This window comes from Paramisgurnus dabryanus, chromosome 22, assembly GCF_030506205.2.
Source record: "Paramisgurnus dabryanus chromosome 22, PD_genome_1.1, whole genome shotgun sequence".
Classification (NCBI taxonomy): domain Eukaryota; kingdom Metazoa; phylum Chordata; class Actinopteri; order Cypriniformes; family Cobitidae; genus Paramisgurnus; species Paramisgurnus dabryanus.
This window is the reverse complement of record NC_133358.1, coordinates 13,497,429-13,516,865: the sequence shown is the minus strand read 5'-3', so window position 1 is coordinate 13,516,865 and position 19,437 is coordinate 13,497,429. Positions and strand designations below refer to the sequence as shown.

The 19,437-nt window shown below is 38.4% G+C and overlaps 1 protein-coding gene across 1 annotated transcript in view; it reads left to right on the top strand.

Annotated features, from left to right (window-relative positions):
- lancl2 (LanC lantibiotic synthetase component C-like 2 (bacterial)) overlaps positions 1 to 19,437 on the top strand; it is a 57,934-nt gene that overhangs the window by 16,079 nt on the left and 22,418 nt on the right. Inside the window, exons 5-6 of the mRNA XM_065294831.2 lie at positions 1,035 to 1,182; positions 15,969 to 16,115. Of these exons, the coding sequence (XP_065150903.1) occupies positions 1,035 to 1,182; positions 15,969 to 16,115 (295 nt within the window). The remainder of the gene's footprint in view (positions 1 to 1,034; positions 1,183 to 15,968; positions 16,116 to 19,437) is intronic.

Sequence of the window (19,437 nt, the reverse complement as noted above, 5' to 3'; positions counted from 1 at the left end):
GCATAAAACAATGTTATGTTCCATATTATACACTTTTTTGTTATGTGCACTGAAGTGAGTAAATAAGTTAAATTCTCAATGAGTGTGATATGGTTCTTATTTACCAATTTAATGTAGAATAAAGCTTACTTGGGCATCTAACAATGCACTAATGCTGTTGAATGCAGTCTCAAAATACATGTTTGTAGAAAAAGCCTATTGTACAATGCACTGATTTTGTTTTTATGCAGTTTCAAAATATAACATTAGTATGTTTAAATGTAGGAAAATGTAGTCATCATCACTGTTATATCTCCGGCCCCTCATTTGAGATGCTTTTGATGAACTGGCCCCCACGACAAACTAATTGAATAGCCCTGCTTTAAAGTATTTCATCAAAAGTGTTTCTATAGCACATTATAAAACTCTAGTGGCAACAAATAGAATTGCAAAAATAATACCATTCAAAAGATGTTTCTTAACACTTTTCCTGTCCTCCATTGGTCTGTGTGAGGCTGATCAAAATGTTCAAACATTGAGTCAGGAGAAAGTATTTTAATATAGAAAATCTTACACACATCTCCTTTAATGTGTAGAGACTAACTGGTTGCTTAAATGTGCTATTCGAATCACAGTACTGATAACTAGAGAACTGATGTTGTAGAGCATTGTTGTAAAATTTTGGAAAAAAGTATGTGAAATCCCCTGTGCACAAAGCGAAATCAATAAAGAAATTGTTTACTGCTATGTATGATCTCGACAAAGCCCAGACTTGAACTCTACTTTTGGGATTAATCTGAACCCTGACTGTGAGCCAGAACACATCTCCCAACATCAGTCTCTGACCTCACCGATGCTCTTGTGAGAATGAAAGCAAATCTCTACAGCCAGATCCTAACATCAGGCCTTCCCAGAAGAATGCTGCTTTAAGATTTGATTTCACTGGTATTAATGGAAACCTGTTTAGCAAATGCATCATTTCGCAGTGCAATTGTTAATAATAGCTGTAGTACTGTTTAACAAAGTTCTGACATTTCATTTTTCTGCTGTTTTAGATTGCTTCAGCTCCAGCGTTCCGTTCTCAGTCCTGATTCTGACGTTCCCGATGAGCTTCTGTACGGACGGGCCGGCTACCTCTATGCCCTGTTGTACATCAACAAAGAGATCGGGCCTGACACCGTAGATGAGACGACCATTTCTAAGGTGATTATCATGTCACCATTAAACAATTCGGTGTAAAACGTGGTTGCATTTGTGAATATGGATGGTTGTGGGTCTTTGCATGTCTCTCTATTCCAGACGCTGCGTCAGATGTATTAAACTGGTTGACTTGCGCCGTAAATGTTTAGTCTCATGTGGGCCGATTTACTGCGAGTCATACATTATAGTCTTGGCGTGTTGGCCATTGCCCAGTATGTGTGTGGGACGTATGAGGATGCAGTCAGAAAAGAGTAGAGACAAATATTTGTTGGCAGACACTATGTATTTCATATTAGGTTTATTAGGAGCGATTTATGAACATGTAGCCCTGCTGTTCAATTTAAATCAGCACTTGGAGATTTGATGTTTATTAAAACTGCAGATTGTGGTGCAGTAGCGTTGTAACGTATATAAAAATATGCAGCATTTTTTTCTATTCTGCTGCATTGCACCCTTCAGGGCTGGAAATAATCAAACAGTGGACACCTTGAGACTGTAAGACACTGCACTCTATTAGTGTGTGTGTTGTTTTTGAAGAAATTAAATTTGGCAGGGTTGGAAAGGCGTAAAATCTGTGCTCTGCAGTCACACAAAAGGGTTTAGATCACACCCACACATCCTCACCTCCTCTGTGTATAGAGCTGTAGGTATATTTTTAGCACTGGACTCGGGGCTGACCAGGCAAACAATATGGCAACAACAAGGGAGAATGCATCCTAGCGTAGAAAAATAATTGAGACTAAGTTTCAAAGCCTACCTAGAGTACATCAGAGACATACTGAGACACAATTACTGTTTATTTTAATTTGGAGGTAAATATAGCGTTTTTGTTATAGTTTGCAGTTGTATTTTAATCTCTAATCCTAAAGGTACAATTTGTGAATTTGTAGCGTCATCTAGCAGTGAGACCAGCGGTTCAGTCCACAGCATACCCTTTCTTTTCAAAAAGCATAGGGAAGCTATAGGACAAGCATGTCATCATCTGAGAAAACGTTCAGTTTGTCCATTTAGGGTTACTGTAGAAATATGGCGTCGCCAAATGGCAACTTCCACATAAAGGGACCCACGGTGTATAGAGATAAAAACGTCACATTCTAAGGTAATAAATACAATACAGTTTATTATGTAACGTCTTTATACACCATTGATAATATAATTATTAGTGGTCGACCGATATGGGGTTTTTGATGGCAGATGCCGATGTTAACTCTTTCCCCGGCAGCATTTTTAAAAAAAGTTGCCAGCCAGCGCCAGCATTTTTCATGATTTTCACAAAAGTTTAATGCCTTCCAGAAAATGTTATTCTTTAAATATATAAACAAACAATGTATCAGTTGAAAGAACAGACCCTCTGCTTTCAAACAAAAAAACTGTTTCATCCTACCTTCATTAGTTTTCTTGTAGTCAATTCTCAAACATGGGTAAGTTTCTTCAAAAACACCCAATTTTGAGCAAAAAGCTGAGATAATTGCATTTTTGCGAAGGACTTTTGATAGAGATCAGATGCAGAGCGATCTTTAAAACATACACGGAGTTCTTTCTCTTTCATGTGAGGCGCTACTTCCGGGTTTTATAAGTTGCGGAAGTGCGCCACCTGGTGGATAATAGCGATATTGCGGAAAGCCGGAAAATCTCGTCATTGGCGGCGAAAGAGTTAATAAACCAATGTGGTCAATATAAGGGCGGTATTTAAAATATTTTTATAGTAACTGAGAAACTAATTCTAAAATGACTAAAAATAACTAAAAGAAATTAGTGAAACTAAATTAACATTTATTTTGCATAATATTAATGCAACATTTCCTTAATAAAAAAAAAAAAAAAAATGAGGTAAACAATTACTGCTTCTTTAAAGGCAGGGTGCATGATTTTTGAAAAACACTTTGGAAATGGGTGTCGGGCCGAGTACCAAAACACACTTGTAGCCAATCAGCAGTAAGGGGCGTGTCTACTAACCAACAGTGTTGCCTGTGTTGCTTATGTGCAGGGTTCCCACGGGTCCTTGAAATCCTTGAAAGTTTGTGAATCTGGGGAAAAAATGTAAGGCCCTGGGAAGTTTTTGAAAATATAAATACATAGATACAGGTCATTGAAAGTGTTTGAATCTATTTTATGCAAAAAGTTTTCTGGAAAAAAATCCACATTATTCCCTGTGTAGTGTAGGATAATATCATAAAATATCTAGACTTTTTAAGCACACGTGCTAAACTGTTCACTTTAAATGCTTATATCTTCTGTATGCGAATGTTGATTCATACCAAAATGCTTTTTTGCACAGTTTTGTTTGACAAATGAAAACGTCTCGGGTTACGTATGTAACTGTTGTTCCCTTGCCATATGAAAGGGACATGAAAGAGTTAAATGTCACGTGATCATGGTGGAGGGTCACGGGATTACCTGGAAATAGGAATATTAGTCACCTGTTCACTTAGTGTGGTAGCGAGAGGGGGTGAGTCAGGACGATGTATTCTTTGTTGACCATATTTACATATTAACAACTTTTAAACCTGAAGAAATATCTGTCTGTGCAATAAAATGGGACTATTAACAGCTGTTTGCCTCACTGATAGTTCATTATATGCGTCGCAAATGCATTGAGTTCCGGCTTCAGCCTCTCAGCGGCCTTTTTAACAACGTAAGGTAGCCGCTACATTTTGTCAACAAAGAGCTTCACTTCTTGGCGGACGCATCGCGTCACGGAGTACAGGATTCTGCTCAACTGAGATGAAAGCAAAGATAAAACGCCAACGAGAAACGTCAAACAAAGCTCCGAAGAGAAGCATGCAAACAATCACCGCATAGGTAAGCCTGTTGGGCTTTTTACCCAACATTATCTGTCTGCACAAGCGGAGGCTGTAGTTTCAGGACCGCAGTTTCAGGACCGCAGTTTTAGGACCCTCGTTTTTTTTAACAGCGCCATCTAGCGAAACTGTAGCCTCTGGTGGGGCAGGCAGATGCTACTCGAAAAAAGTGCCACAAATGCATATTTTCACCCAATTTAAACTACTTTTAAAGTTTTAGATGTTTTTAAAGGTTTATTACACCCAAATACTGCTTTCTTTATTTAAATTAAATCTGATTTTTAGGAATGTTAAGTAATTATTGGCTCTACGTTGCATTATTTAATAACTCATCAAGTAAAATAAACAAGGAATCGTGTACTTTAGCCTTTTTAGTCAATCACATATTCAAGAACAGAGGGAATACACAAGGATGACTCTGGGGTAGATTTAAAATTTTTGTATTTATAAAATTATATATTGCAACAGTTGAATTTGAACACACACAAAAAAATAGTGTAACACTTTACAATAAGGTTCATTAGTTAACATTAGTTAATGTACTACCTAACATGAACAAACCATAAGCAAAACATTTGTTACAGTATTTATTAACCTTAATCTTTAATTAAGCTAAATAAAGCGTTTAATTGTTTTTTCATGTTAGTTCACAATTCATTAACCAACTATCAAGTATTACTAATTGTTGAAATTAACATTAACAAATATTAATAAATGCTGTATAAGTGCAGTTTATTATTAGTCCATGCAATTAATGTAGTTAACTAATGTTAACTAATTAACCTTTTTGTAAAGTGTTACCCAAATTTGTTAATGATGTGAACAACATAAGAACTGCATGGACAACGTCTTCACTGACTCCTAAGTGAGAGAAAGATAAAGAAATGAATGAAACCAGGAACATTTAGTTGAACATGTTCAACAACTCTTTAATTTTTGATTTCAAACTTTATATCAATCTTCATACCAAGTAATGTTCATATTAGTATTGCATAGAGTTCATTACAGGAGCAAAGGTTCTTGAAACATTCATGTCAATAAAGCACATCTGAGCAGATAAAAAATAATAATAGAGAGAGATAGATAAATATAAATATTAAATATTGAAAGCACACATTGTGATGTATGCAGCAGCAACTGGATGCTCTCCCCTCTTTTTTCAATTGTTTGTCTATGATTCGATTAAATTCCTCCACTTCACTGAAATAGTACATAAAGAACATAATCACTGATTAACAAAAATGCTGTTAAAAAGTGGTACACAGTACAGTACAGTACAGTACAGTACAGTAAACAGTACATGACACAATCTAACACATGGTATTTTAACAGTCAATTATTATGATGGCCTACTGTTATGTCTGACTATAAAAATGTCACATGTCTCAATCAACATTAAAACCACATCTAAATGAAGAGACATATTCATAACATGTATTGTGTGGTAACGTCAAAAAGGCTGACTGTGATCATGTGACAGTTAAAACATATTTATATTATTTTAACTAAAAAAAAAAACGAGTAACTAACTAACAAGTTTTTACAACCAACGTAATACAGTTTTCTTGTACTGTCACTAAGTCAACACAAGCTTTTATGCAACAGTTTAATTAAACGAATGTGCTAACAAGTTATTTACAGCATTATTCTATAAAAAGCACGTTGAATGACCTCTGTGTATGAAATGTGCTACACAAATAAACGTGCCTTGCCATATTACGTATGATGGATATGCAAGACTATTTAGCAAATCACAATCACTATGTTAATCGGCTATGTTAACTTTCCAATGAAATGCATCACGATTGTATTTAATGTTCAAATAAAAATTGATTCAAACTTGATACTCACACTCTGCTTGTCATCCATCTTTGTTGGTCCTCTAGTTCGCTAGGTGGCGTTGTCACTAAAAACCTAGGGTCCTATAACTGCGGTCCTATGACTGCGGTCCCGAAACTGCAGTCTCCGCTTGTGCAGGCAGATGCTACTCTTTTTACCACTGAGCTGTGCTGTTTTGAGAGCGCGCTGTTAGTGTTCGGAATGTTGTTTATCCATTGGGGATGGTCGCGCGGTTGTTTTGTTTGTTGTTTGGCTTTAGTTGGTTTTGTCCAGAGCTCTGGTGTTTGAAATAGGTTGTTTGTTAATTCGTTTGTTGTGAAAAATAACGTTGCAATGTTTTCTGGAAGTTGATGGTGTTTGCCTAAGTTTCGTTGTGATGCTTTGAGAAGTTTAATGTAAATTGTAATTGTTGTTGATGCGTTGGAAAGCACACAAACATGAGTGAAGCGAGTGCTGATGACGTCATGGAGGGTGAAAAACGAGTATCCAAACCCACTGTAAAAGTCTTGGCAAACCACATTGAAAGTTTGCAAAAGCAAAGAAAAACAAATGTGAACAAAATGAAAGGGTTGATTCCAAAGATAAAGAATTTGATGACAAGAAACGAAAATGCCTCTCAGGTGCAAATGCTGTTTGAAACTCTTGTTGAATTGTGTGAAAATGCCAATAAGCTGCATGATATGTTGATTCCCTTACTTCCTGAAGATGAGCAGGAAAAGCAAAATGAATGGTTTTTGAATGTCATGAAATATACTGATACATTTAAAGATGCAGTTCAAAAGTGGTTGAAGACGCTGGAGGAGAATGTTACTCCTATTCAGTCTGAAACTGTTGCAACACAGGAAGAGTTTACTATTCCTCAAGCGACCGTCCAAGCTTCATCTATTGTTACATCAGATAATTTGCAAGATGACATTAAACCTAATGATAGTGTCTCAAATGTGGGGAGCAGATCATTTAAAAATCAGAGCTCAATTAGTGAAAGAAGATCTGGTGTGTCATCTACTTCTTCTGTACGTCTCAAAGCAGAGGCTGAGTTGGCTGCATTAAAGGCACGACAAAAGTTGTTGAAGGATAAACATGAACTTGAGGATCAAGAGGAGCAGCTAAGAAAAAGAAAGGAACAACTTAATCTGCAAGGAGAAATTGAAGTTCAAATGGCCAAACTGAATGTTTTAAAATCCCAGAGTGTGTCAAGCAATTAATCTGGACATTCAGGAGGAAAACGTTCCAACTTGGAGTCAGATCGAAGGAAAACACAGATTCTTAATGCCAGTGCTAAATCATTTGTTCCTCAGACGTCAGTAAATGTGTTTGGATCAGTGCATGACCAATTAGGATCCGGAGTAAGGCCTAATGGAGGAGTTGTACAACAAGGGACACAAGGAGATGCATTGGGTCCATATGATGAAGATGAAGTGCAGAGCAACCTTTATGGTGTAATGAGAAAGCAAAACGAAATAACAACACTTTTGTTAAAACAGCAATGTTTGTCATCCTTGCCCAAAAGAGATCTGAAAGTGTTTGATGGCGACCCTTTTCAGTATCATGCATTCATGAGAGCCTTTGTGAACAGTGTTGAGAGTAAGACTGATAACTATAGTGATTGCCTGTATTACCTTGAACAATATACTGTTGGTCCACCAAGGGACTTAGTACAAAGTTGTCAGCATATTGACCCACACAGGGGATATGTGAGAGCCAAAGATCTGTTGCACAAACATTTTGGAAATGAACAGAAAATTGCATCTGCTTATATGAATAAAGCTCTGTCATGGCCTCAGATCAAAGCTGAAGATGTTAATGCTTTACAGGAGTACAGTCTTTTCCTTAGAGGCTGTGGTAACGTCATGGAGGAGGTACAATATATGTGTGAGTTGAATATGCCAGCAAATATGATGATTATTATAAAGAAACTCCCTTACAGACTTCGGGATAAATGGAGAACAATGGCTTGTGAATTACAAGAAAGACGCAACCAACGAGTTTCCTTCATTGACATTGTCAACTTTATAGAGCATCAAGTCAAAGTGGTAATGGACCCAGTGTTTGGAAATATACAGGATGATCCTGTAGCCAAGAATAAGGATGTGAAAAGTAAATTTCTTTCTCGTCCTGGAATAAAACGAACCAGCTTTGCTACCACTGTGATTGCTGCAAGCAAAGGGAGTGAATCTGAAAAGACAGGAGAGGTAAAGGTTGGTCCTGATAAGAAAAAATGTCTCTTCTGTGAAGGTGCACACACATTGGGTATGTGTCCTCAGTTGGGAAAGCAATCCCACAATGAGAAGTTTAACTTCTTAAAGTCAAATAGAGTTTGTTTTGGCTGTTTGAGCATTGGGCACATAAGCAAAGAATGCAGAAAACGTCTTTGTTGTGATGTTTGTGGTCTTAAACATCCCACTTTGCTACATATCTTTCCAAAGGAAAAGACTCTTGATACAACTGAGAAGAAACCGAAGATGGCAGTGAATGATGTTTTGATTTCCAGTGGTCTTACTGGGGCTGGGGACTATGATTGTAAACTCCCAATTGTGCCTGTACAGATCAAAGCAAAGAAAGGCAGTAAAATTGTTACTACTTATGCCTTTTTAGATCAAGGGAGCACAGCTGTGTTTTGTACTGAGAGTTTAATGAAAAAACTTAACCTCACAGGAACCAAAGTGTGTATACTCTTAAGAACTATGGGACAAGAAAAGGTTACGAGTAGCTATGCTCTGTCTGAAATGGAGGTAGCAGGATTGAATGGGAATGACTTTTGTGAATTGCCTCGAGTTTACACCCAAGAAAGTATGCCTGTTCACAAGAGGAATATACCTAAAGAAAGTGACCTGCAAAGATGGCCCCATTTAAACTGTGTTCATTTACCTGAGATTGAGGCAGGGATTGAGCTGCTGATTGGAACCAATGTTCCTAAAGCTTTGGAACCATTGGAAGTTATCCGCAGTGTGAATGATGGACCCTATGCAATCAAAACAATGTTAGGATGGACTGTTAATGGACCACTATATGGAGATACTAATGATGTAAAGGATTGTGCTCAAACAGAGGTCATGGTCAATAGAATTTCAGTTCTGAATCTGGAAGACATGTGGCAACAGCAGTTTAAAATGGACTTCCCTGAATGTATCCAAGATGAACAAACTAGCTATTCAAGAGAAGATCAGAAATTTATGGAAATGGTGACAAATTCTGCTAAGCTTGTTGATGGGCATTATGAGATCGGCTTACCTTTGAGGAAGAGAATTCATATGCCAAATAATCGGAGAATTGTTGAACAACGTGCTTTACACCTTAAGAAGAGACTTCAAAAGGATTCTGTCTTTCTTACTGACTATAAAGATTTTTTGAAGGATATGGTTTCCAAAGGTTATGCAGAGCAAGTGCCTGCAAAGGATTGGATGCGTAGTGATGGGCAAATTTGGTATATCCCGCATCATGGTGTCTACCATCCCACAAAGAAGAAAATCCGTGTGGTGTTTGATTGTGGAGCGAGTTATCAAGGAACATCACTTAATGCTCAACTCTTGCAAAGACCAGATCTCACCAGCTCACTCATTGGAGTGGTGACGAGATTTAGAAAAGAACCTGTGGTGATTATGGCAGATATTGAGTCAATGTTTCATCAAGTAAGGATACCATCTGAGGATGCTGACTTGTTAAGGTTTCTTTGGTGGCCTGATGGGGATTTAAGCCAAGACCCTACTGATTTTAGGATGTTAGTGCATCTATTTGGAGCAACATCATCTCCTAGCTGTGCTAATTTCGCTCTAAGGAAATGTGCAGATGATCATAAGGAAGAGTTCAACAAGGAAACAGTGGATACAATTCTACATTCTTTTTATGTTGATGATTGCCTTGTTTCAGTTGCTACTGTTGAACAAGCGATGACATTGTACCAGGAACTTGTATCCTTATGTGCCAAAGGTGGATTCAAGCTAACAAAATGGATGAGCAACAGATGTGAAGTCATGGCAGTAATACCTGAGGATCAAAGAGCAAAGACAGCAAAAGACTTGAATATTGATCGGGAATCTCCATTAGTCGAGAGAGTGTTAGGGATGCAGTGGTGCATTCAGTCTGACACATTCAAATTCAAGATTGTAATCAAAGATAGACCTATGACTCGAAGAGGAATACTGTCCATGATTAGCTCGGTGTATGATCCTTTGGGAATTGTGAGCCCTGTACTATTGTCTGCTAAGAAAATATTGCAAGACCTCTGCAAAGGAAATTTAGGATGGGATGATGTCTTGCCTGAATTAATTGTTGAAAAATGGAAAGGCTGGCTTCAAGAACTTCATCTTCTGGAAAGCTTTGAGCTTACAAGAGGTTTAAAACCTCCAAACTTTGGTGACATCGCCTCTGCACAGTTACATCATTTTTCAGATGCGAGTAAGGATGGCTATGGAACGGTGACATACTTGCTAACACGCAATATGAATTCTGTAGTACATTGTGCTTTTATCATGGGAAAGTCAAGAGTAGCCCCAATGAAGTGTGTTACCATTCCACGCATGGAGCTCATTGCTGCTACAATGGCAAGTCGTATGGATGTTATATGGAGGAAGGAATTACATCTGCAGCTTCAGGATTCTGTTTTTTGGACAGACAGTGCTTCTGTTCTCAAATACATCAAAAACGAGACTTCACGATTCAAAATCTTTGTAGCCAATCGGGTGACAGAAATTCTCAAGGCTTCACAAGTTTCACAGTGGAGATACGTAGATACAGTAAGCAATCCAGCTGATGTTGCTTCTAGAGGATCGACTGCTAAAGTCTTTCTCAAAAACAGGACATGGACATCAGGTCCTGCCTTTCTTCTTCATCCTGAAAGTGAATGGCCTGCCAATCTGAATGACCTTGAAAAGCTTGAAGTGGATGATCCTGAGGTCAAGAAAGGTATTGAGATTAACTCTGTGCAGCTTCATGAAGAGGATGACAAGCTTGCACGTTTCATTAATCACTTCTCTTCTTGGTTTCATTTGAAAAGGGCAATGGCTTGGATTTTGAGATTTAAGAAACTGCTCTTATCTCTTAGTCAGAAGAGGAAACTACTGAGACTTGCTTCAGTTCAATCTGTTGTGCAACAAGGAAATTCTTTGGAAAAGGATATGGAGATTTTCAAAGGTCAACTCAAAAAATCTCATCTCTCACCAGAAGAACTAGAGACAGCCGAGTTGGAGATTATTAGACTTTCACAAGAGAAGATGTTTCCTGATGAACTTGCTTGTCTAAAAAGAGGGGAAAGTGTCAAGAAAGGTAGCTGTATTTATGGACTTTGTCCTACGCTTAATGGTGTTTTGAGGGTTGGTGGCAGATTAAGTAGGGCATCAATGCCTGAAGAATCCAAGCATCCAGTCATTCTAGCAAAGAATTCTCACATCTCTGATATTCTCCTGAGACACATACATGAAGAAGTAGGACATTGTGGTCGTAATCATATGTTGTCTAAATTACGACAAAAATATTGGATTATAGGTGCAAGTACAGCAATAAGAAGTGTACTATCCAAATGTGTCATATGTCGAAGACTGAATTCACTTCCAGGATGCCAACAGATGGCTGATTTACCAGCAGACAGAGTCACTCCGAATGTGCCACCATTTACCCATGTTGGGGTGGATTATTTTGGACCTTTCGAGGTAAAAAGCAGAAGAACTGTGGTGAAAAGATATGGAGTAATTTTTACCTGTTTAGCCATACGGGCTATACATATTGAAGTGGCACCCTCCTTGGACACAGATTCATTCATAAATGCACTTCGACGTTTCATTGCAAGACGTGGTCAAGTCAAAGAACTCCGATCAGACAATGGAAAGAACTTTGTTGGAGCAGAGCGGGAACTAAGAGTTGCTATACAGGGATGGAATCAGGGTCAAATTAATGATGTCCTCCTTCAGAAAGGTATTAAATGGTCATTTAATCCCCCGACTGGATCACATTATGGAGGAACCTGGGAAAGGTTAATTCGATCTGTACGGAAAGTTTTGAATTCCATTTTAAAGCTGCAGAATTTGGACGAAGAGGGTTTGCAAACGGTTCTTTGCGAGGTTGAATCTATTCTCAATGGTCGTCCAATCACCAAAGCATCCACTGATTCAAATGACCTGGAAGCATTAACACCAAATCACCTGTTGATTTTGAAAACTGTACCATCGTTACCACCGGGCGATTTCAAAAAGGAAGATGTTTATGCTCGTAAACGTTGGAGACAGGTCCAGTACATGTCAGACTTGTTCTGGAAGAGATGGGTTCTGGAGTACTTGCCACAACTTCAAGAACGTCAGAAATGGTCAAGAGTCAAACGCAACTTTAAACCAGGAGACATAGTGCTTATAGTGGACAATACAGCACCTCGAAACTCATGGCTTATTGGACGCATAATTCAAACATTTCCAGATAGAAGAGGATTTGTGCGTCATGTGCAAGTTAAAACTAAAACCACCTGTCTGGAAAGGCCAATAACTAAGATCTGTCTTTTACAAGAAGCAGAAGACGGATAATTTTGTTGCCTGAAATTTTTTGACGACTTTTTAACAAATGTCAAATTTTTCTGCCTGACTTTTTTCAGGATTTTTTCTCTTTTGAAAGAAGAAATGGACATTATATAATGTAAATGCATTATTGTTTTCCTGTCTAATTTATGGCGATGTAATTATTACTTGATAATAATTAGGGGCTGGAATGAAAGGGACATGAAAGAGTTAAATGTCACGTGATCATGGTGGAGGGTCACGGGATTACCTGGAAATAGGAATATTAGTCACCTGTTCACTTAGTGTGGTAGCGAGAGGGGGTGAGTCAGGACGATGTATTCTTTGTTGACCATATTTACATATTAACAACTTTTAAACCTGAAGAAATATCTGTCTGTGCAATAAAATGGGACTATTAACAGCTGTTTGCCTCACTGATAGTTCATTATATGCGTCGCAAATGCATTGAGTTCCGGCTTCAGCCTCTCAGCGGCCTTTTTAACAACGTAAGGTAGCCGCTACACCATACTTCCTGCTTCCCTGAAACGCCATCATTGGCAATATTTCAGATAGCGATATACTTCCTGGCTCCTGCGTCACCCTGTCTTTGTCGTTAAGTCGCACAATTGGTTGTATTTGATATACAGATTCAGACGCACTTACCTCTGAAGGCGTCCCCAAAGTGTCACCGCAGTGACGCAGCGTGAGTTCCCTTGAAAGGGAACTGTAACAATGTATCTTAAAAGGTAACATGATGTAACCTTGCTCTCACTTGAAATGTGTCCCCACATTTAGTCCCTGAATTTGAGGGTATTGGACCTGGAAAGTCCTTGAAAGTCCTTGAATTTGAAGTTAACTAAGGTGTGGGAACCCTGTATGTGTGGGGCGTGTCTATCAAGAAGGTCCAGATTCTGTTGGGGTAGGGGTGTGTGTGTCAGCATTGGCTTTCAGAGATCATGGACCCCCCCTTTAATCCAACAAAAGACTAGATAAACATGTATAATTTAACTTTCTTAAAAAAATCCTGATAATTTACTCACCCCGATGTCATCCAAAATGTTTATCTTTCTTAGTTCAGTCAAGAAGAAATTAAGTTTTTTGAGGAAAACATTCCAGGATTTTTAATAAACTTTATAAGTCCTCAACAATTTACAGTTTAAAGGCGCTCTAAGCGAATAATGTGCGACGTCACTTCCTGTTGATGTTTGAACTGTTTTCAAACAGACAGAGCGTAGCTAACTACTCCCCCTCCCCCTCCCTTCCGTGCTTTCATGAACGCGCCCAACCCCCACCCCCAAATCCTTCTTGTCGTTTATTGGCTGGAATACTTTGTTTGGTTTTGTGCTGCTAGGTTTGGCCATTTGTTGATATTGCCGTTTGTGAAGTCTGGGCTGTCTACAGAGATCGCGTTTTTTTACAGTTTGATCAGCGGACAGGCAGCAAGCAGATAGTGAGGAGATGTTTCCGGTATGTAACAAAAAATGTTTTATGGTCTAAAACGCTTCAATTCGCTTAGAGCACCTTTAAATGCAGTTTAAAATTGCGACCACTAATAGTTTTGTAAATAAAATTGCATTTCTGCTAAGAGATCCTTCTAAAAATGGCACTATTTAATTGTTTAATCAGTCTTATGCACCTTAATTTTGATTTACGCCAGGTCTACACTACAGGATTTTTTAAATCCTGTCTGATTGTGAAATCCGGTTGCAGCGTGCACATAAGGATAATGACAGGTTTAAACATGCTCAGACTACAAGATTTGAAAATCATGGAACTTCACACACTACAAAAGATTATTAAGATTATTGTGCCAGAGAGAGAGCGCTTCATGTGACCTCATGGGAAAGCAAATATAAACAAATAAAGATTGTGACACATTTATTGTCACAGTTTGACTTCAGACAAACACTCTGATAAAGTACAAATGCTTGGAAAATGCAACTAAAATACTTGAATACTGTCTACCTCTGGACACTTTTAAAAACGTACGCACTGCTCGAAAATAGTCCCTTTGATTACTTTCAATAGCAGGGGACTATTTTTGATCAGTGCGTAATATCACTATGCCTGCTGCAGCCATGTCACATGAGGAAAGTCCTTGATTATTACGCCAGAATGAGAGTATAGTTCCTAGCCATATCTGCTAATCACAACTTTTAATTTTCTGTAGGTCTAAGTACACGATGTAACTACAGAAGAGTCAAGTTTTAAATAGGAAAAATATCAAAACTCTTTGGTTATTTTTTAGCACGATGCTAATGGTCTAATTAGCTAAGCTATGCTAAAAGTGGTAGCGCCAGACCCGGAGATCAGCTGAATGGATTCCAAAACAGTAAAAATCTGATGTTTTACTCTTGGGGAGCTGGAAAATGAGCATAGTTTCAATTAAATTAATTAACAGACCTATAATACTAAACTTATTTATATGTGAACTTTATGCTGACGTTTTCCTGCAATGGATCACACGAAAGCACATGTCCCACTTTGCGTTTTACTGCTTAGCATTTTGAACCTTTGTCCCACACGTTGCATATAAGGAAAATGTCCCACTTTTTTTATCAGTGTTTCTTCTTAAGTGTTATGTTTAGAAAACATGCATGCATTCTTTAAAAAATTTTTATTAAAATGTGGCGTCGTTTTTCTGCTATATGACAGATCTGCATCAAAAGCATAAACTCCTCTCACACAAATAGGTGCGTACGACCTCAGCGGGCACTGCACGAACTGACTGGCATATGACATCAAAGTGCTGCGAGAGCAATTTAGAGGCTGTTTACACTTGGCATTAACATGCGTTTTCATCGATCACATCACAAGTGGACGACGTTAATGCCAGGTGTAAACGGTGTTCAAAACTTTTTGAGCTCGTCCACTTTCGACCACTTTCAACCACATCCAGAGGTAGTCGAAACCCTTTTCGATCAGATTGCTTTTGTAGTGTAAACGCACATGTGGTTGAATGTGTTCGAACAGCCACAATAGCGACAGCCTTCTCTCCGCCCATTTATCTAATCTGAGGTACTAAAAACAATGTTTTACGTCTTTTCTGACTTCTGGCGTGAACACGGTGAACAGCGCTATTTTTAGCCTTTCATTGATAAAACTAAAGCAGCTGATCTCCGTAGTTTCATTTTGAAAGCGTGTGAAAGTTGCCCGATCATATTTCTTCAACTGCGCTGAAATATCAGAGAAAGCTTTGACATACACACGTACAAAACACTGTGCAGCATGTTTACTTACAACACAAGCAGCCGACTCCGACATAATATTAGTTTGTGTCCATATAAACTCATCATTACTCGCGTCTTGGTTTGATGGTGGTGACGTATGAAGCTTAACCCACCTAAATAAAATGGTTGATTCAATGTAACATTCTAGATTGTCCCACACAAACTTACTACTTGTCCCACATTTGGTTTGTTGGGTGGTGGTCACCCTAACAGGCAGGTATGTTAGGCATGATTTATTTTATTTTGCATTTGAACTTACACAAAGATGAAAACAATAGTATTTGGGCAAACATGGGCATTGAGTTATTTTTACATTTGCTGACAAGACCTTTCTATGTGCTGATCTTCTGGGGATAAACTTGCTGACCATGGTCCAATAGCGAATTGTTTGATCCATAAACATGCTATTATTTAATCCAAGTGAAATAATTTGTCTCCAGGTGGTGACAGGTATTTTGGAGTCGGGGAAGAGCTTGTCTAAAGAGGAGAAGAAAAGTGAGCGCTGTCCACTTCTGTACGAATGGCATAAGAAACAATATGTTGGAGCAGCTCATGGCCTGGCAGGCATTTACTACATGCTTATGCAGGTAAGATAAACCTGTGCCTCTTTTATTTTGCCAGTCTTTTTTGTCTGCTGATTAGGGGTGGCACGGTTCGCAAAACCCCCCGGTTCGGTTCGTATCACGGTTCTATGGTCACGGTTCTCGGTTCAGTACGGTTCTTGTTGTTATTTTTCCTTTAAATTTTTAACACTCCAGAAATGTATTATCTTATTAATGTATTAATTATCCATAATTTAGGATACAGTATTAAAAAAAAGTTATATCATGTAATTATGCACAAACTGAATTTGACTTTAAGCACATTATTGGGACCATCTCTGAGGAAAGCCAGGTGAGATTTTGATAGAGCAAGAGGGAAGACATTGATGATTTCAACATGCTTTTCATTTATTTGGCAAAAAAGAGAATGTGTATTGCCATCTACATGAACTTTATGTGCATTTTTAGGACACAAAGATAACTTGCATTTATCAAAATGCCAACTTCAGTGTAGCTCTTAGATTTATCACTGAGAGGCTGCTTAAATACTGCAGAGACTATATGTGGACGAGAGAGAAACATAACGTTTATACCTGTAATATTTAAATCCGTCTCTTTTGTCCACTTTTTACCACTTCTGTCCTGATTACTTTGAGGGGCAATTTCTGAAATAAGATCGCGCAACTTTCACACGCTAGCAAAATGAAACTACGCGGAAATCAGCCGCTTTAATTTTATCAATGAAAGGCTAAAAATAGCGCTGAATACGAAAAGACGTAAAACATTTTGTTTAGTACCTCAGATTAGATAAATGGTCGGAGAGAAGGCGATCTCCTGTGGCTGTTCGAGCACATTCAACCCATAGACTGCAGTTCTATCTATTGTTTTATTTCCGCTGTCATCATAGGTAACATGAAATAAAAATGTTTTCACACACCAAACTTATGACGCTGGCGCATCCTCCAACTGCGGGCAGACTTCCTTTTCTCTCCCACTTGCCATTTCTACACGTAACATAACCTGTAGTACTTCATACTCCAAACCAGTCACCTCTTCTTTCGCGCGAAAGGGAAACACGCTATCTGAGGTCACATACAGGGCATGAGACTACATTGCGCATGCCATGAACCGTTGAACCGTGCGGCACACACGCGCTCCGAACCGAGACAAGCGAACCGAACGGTTCTGATTTTATTCATGGACCGTGCCACCCCTACTGCTGATGGAGTCACATCTGCTAATAAATATGGTTTTTGATTCCAGCCCATTTTTACATACTGTAAGCACATCTAGCAGTAGCTGTCAGCAGAAGGGCACATAAACCAAATATGCTTTCCGCACTGTGCATCAAGATTTACACCAAGCAAACTTCTGTTAATGTTGCTGAGACTAGGGCTGTGCGATTTAGGGAAAATATCTAATTGCGCTTTTTCTGCCAGGAATTGCGATTGCGATTTGATTTGCGATTAAATTTAATGTGCATCTGCCTCTTTAGATGGTTGATCTTTACTGATACTGCTTATGGGTCTGGTGATTTAACTGCATTCTTTTTTTTTTTTTTGAAAATAAGGAAACAAAAACAAAAAAATTAAGAATATAATTAAAACTTCTTATTGTATGAAATGTTAAATGGTATTTAGCTTGGACTAACACTGTAACAGTATTTAAATAAGTGGGTTCATTATAGCTGGAACTTTAACAACAAGTTAAAATTTTTTAAAAAAACTTCATAACTATCAAAATATTAAATAGCTACATTTGGAATTTTTAAAATGAATATAAAATCCAAATGCGTTCAATGTCATGTCATTTCATTCAAGTGACATTAGCAACCCAGTTAAATATTATTTTAGTTTGTTTTAAATAAGGAGTCGGGCTTGTAAGCATTGTTGGGCGTGTGTGTGTAAAGTTTTAATTAGGGATGGCTCCCGCGAAACTGACGTTTCGACACTGTGTCGAGATCCCGAAGCGTAAATGTTTCGAAACACTGCTCCAAAATGTGATTCGAAACACCCATGTCACGTGATGAAGTGATTCGAAACACCAAGCGGTGCATTTCTCAAATATTTTGAAAGGTGGCGTACCTGTCGAATCTGCTTCGAATCTTAAACTGACAGGGTATGAAACAAAACTGACAATACCTCATAGATGCGTTTTTGGCAAGATCAAATACTATAAATTACTGAAAAGAAGTAATTTTTCCTCATAGGTATGTAACACTTAGGCTACTTACAAAAAATGCATGCCAGCAACAAGTGTCCCTTGTGTGAGAATGAGAATGTTTTCAAAGGCTGCAGAATTTATATGTAAAAAAGTAGCTGGTTGAGTTTATCAACACAGAACAATTTATATATTTGAATAAAGATCTTTATATGTAAACAATGTGGCATATTATGGCTTGATATATTTTATGAATCTCTTATTATTTATTTGGTATATCTCTATTCTATTTTTTTTTCAAATAGACCCGAATAGCCTATAGTTAACGACAATTGTGAGCCTAAAAGCTCATGTAGTTGTCAAACAGATGTTAAAACAACAACAACACTATTTTATTATGATGACATAGCACATACATTTCCCAGGTTTGATCCTAAGATCTACGAATGAGAGTCGAGAGCACTATCCACTCTCCCATTCTATCACTTGTGTTTCAATCAAACAACATGTGGGATACAATTTGTCAGCGTCTAAAATCTTGTCAAGGCTGCTTCATGTAAAGACATGCAAACGACCGCTAGGTGTCACTGTGGAGGCGGTTTCGGATTGATGTTTCGAAGCCTCGAAACATACGGCACAATTGATTCAACTGTTTCAGTGTTTCACGAAGCCTCGCTCTGCCCACCACTAGTTTTAACGCATCATACGTTTTGGGAGACGCGGGCGTGAAGTCTTGCGATGCAGAGTTGCGGAGACAGGCGTGAGTATTTAATAAGCATAGAGACACAGGCTGCGCGCGTGCGTCAAGTTTAAACACCTTGTCTATTGTGGAAGACGCGCGCGCAAAGTCTTGCAATGCGGAAGCAGGCACGTCGTCAGTTTAGGAGAAGCGCTGTTTTGGTTGACGTGCCTCTCACAGAGAAAGCACAGCCATACTTGCGCTCGCTCAATTGGTTAGACTGTCACAAATCATATTTTTCAAATCGCATCATATCGCATCCTTCCGCGATTTGCTAATCGCACCATTTCACATCGCGATTGCGGTTCGATTTCGATTAATCGCCCAGCCCTAGCTGAGACCCTTCCAAAAGACTTCTGACCCTGCCAGGAAAACATGCTGAGAAGACTTTTATTCTGAATGCTTTGTTTCATCAGTTTTTCATTCCTAAAATAGCTGAATTCAAAGCTGTAGGAGATTACAAAGTGT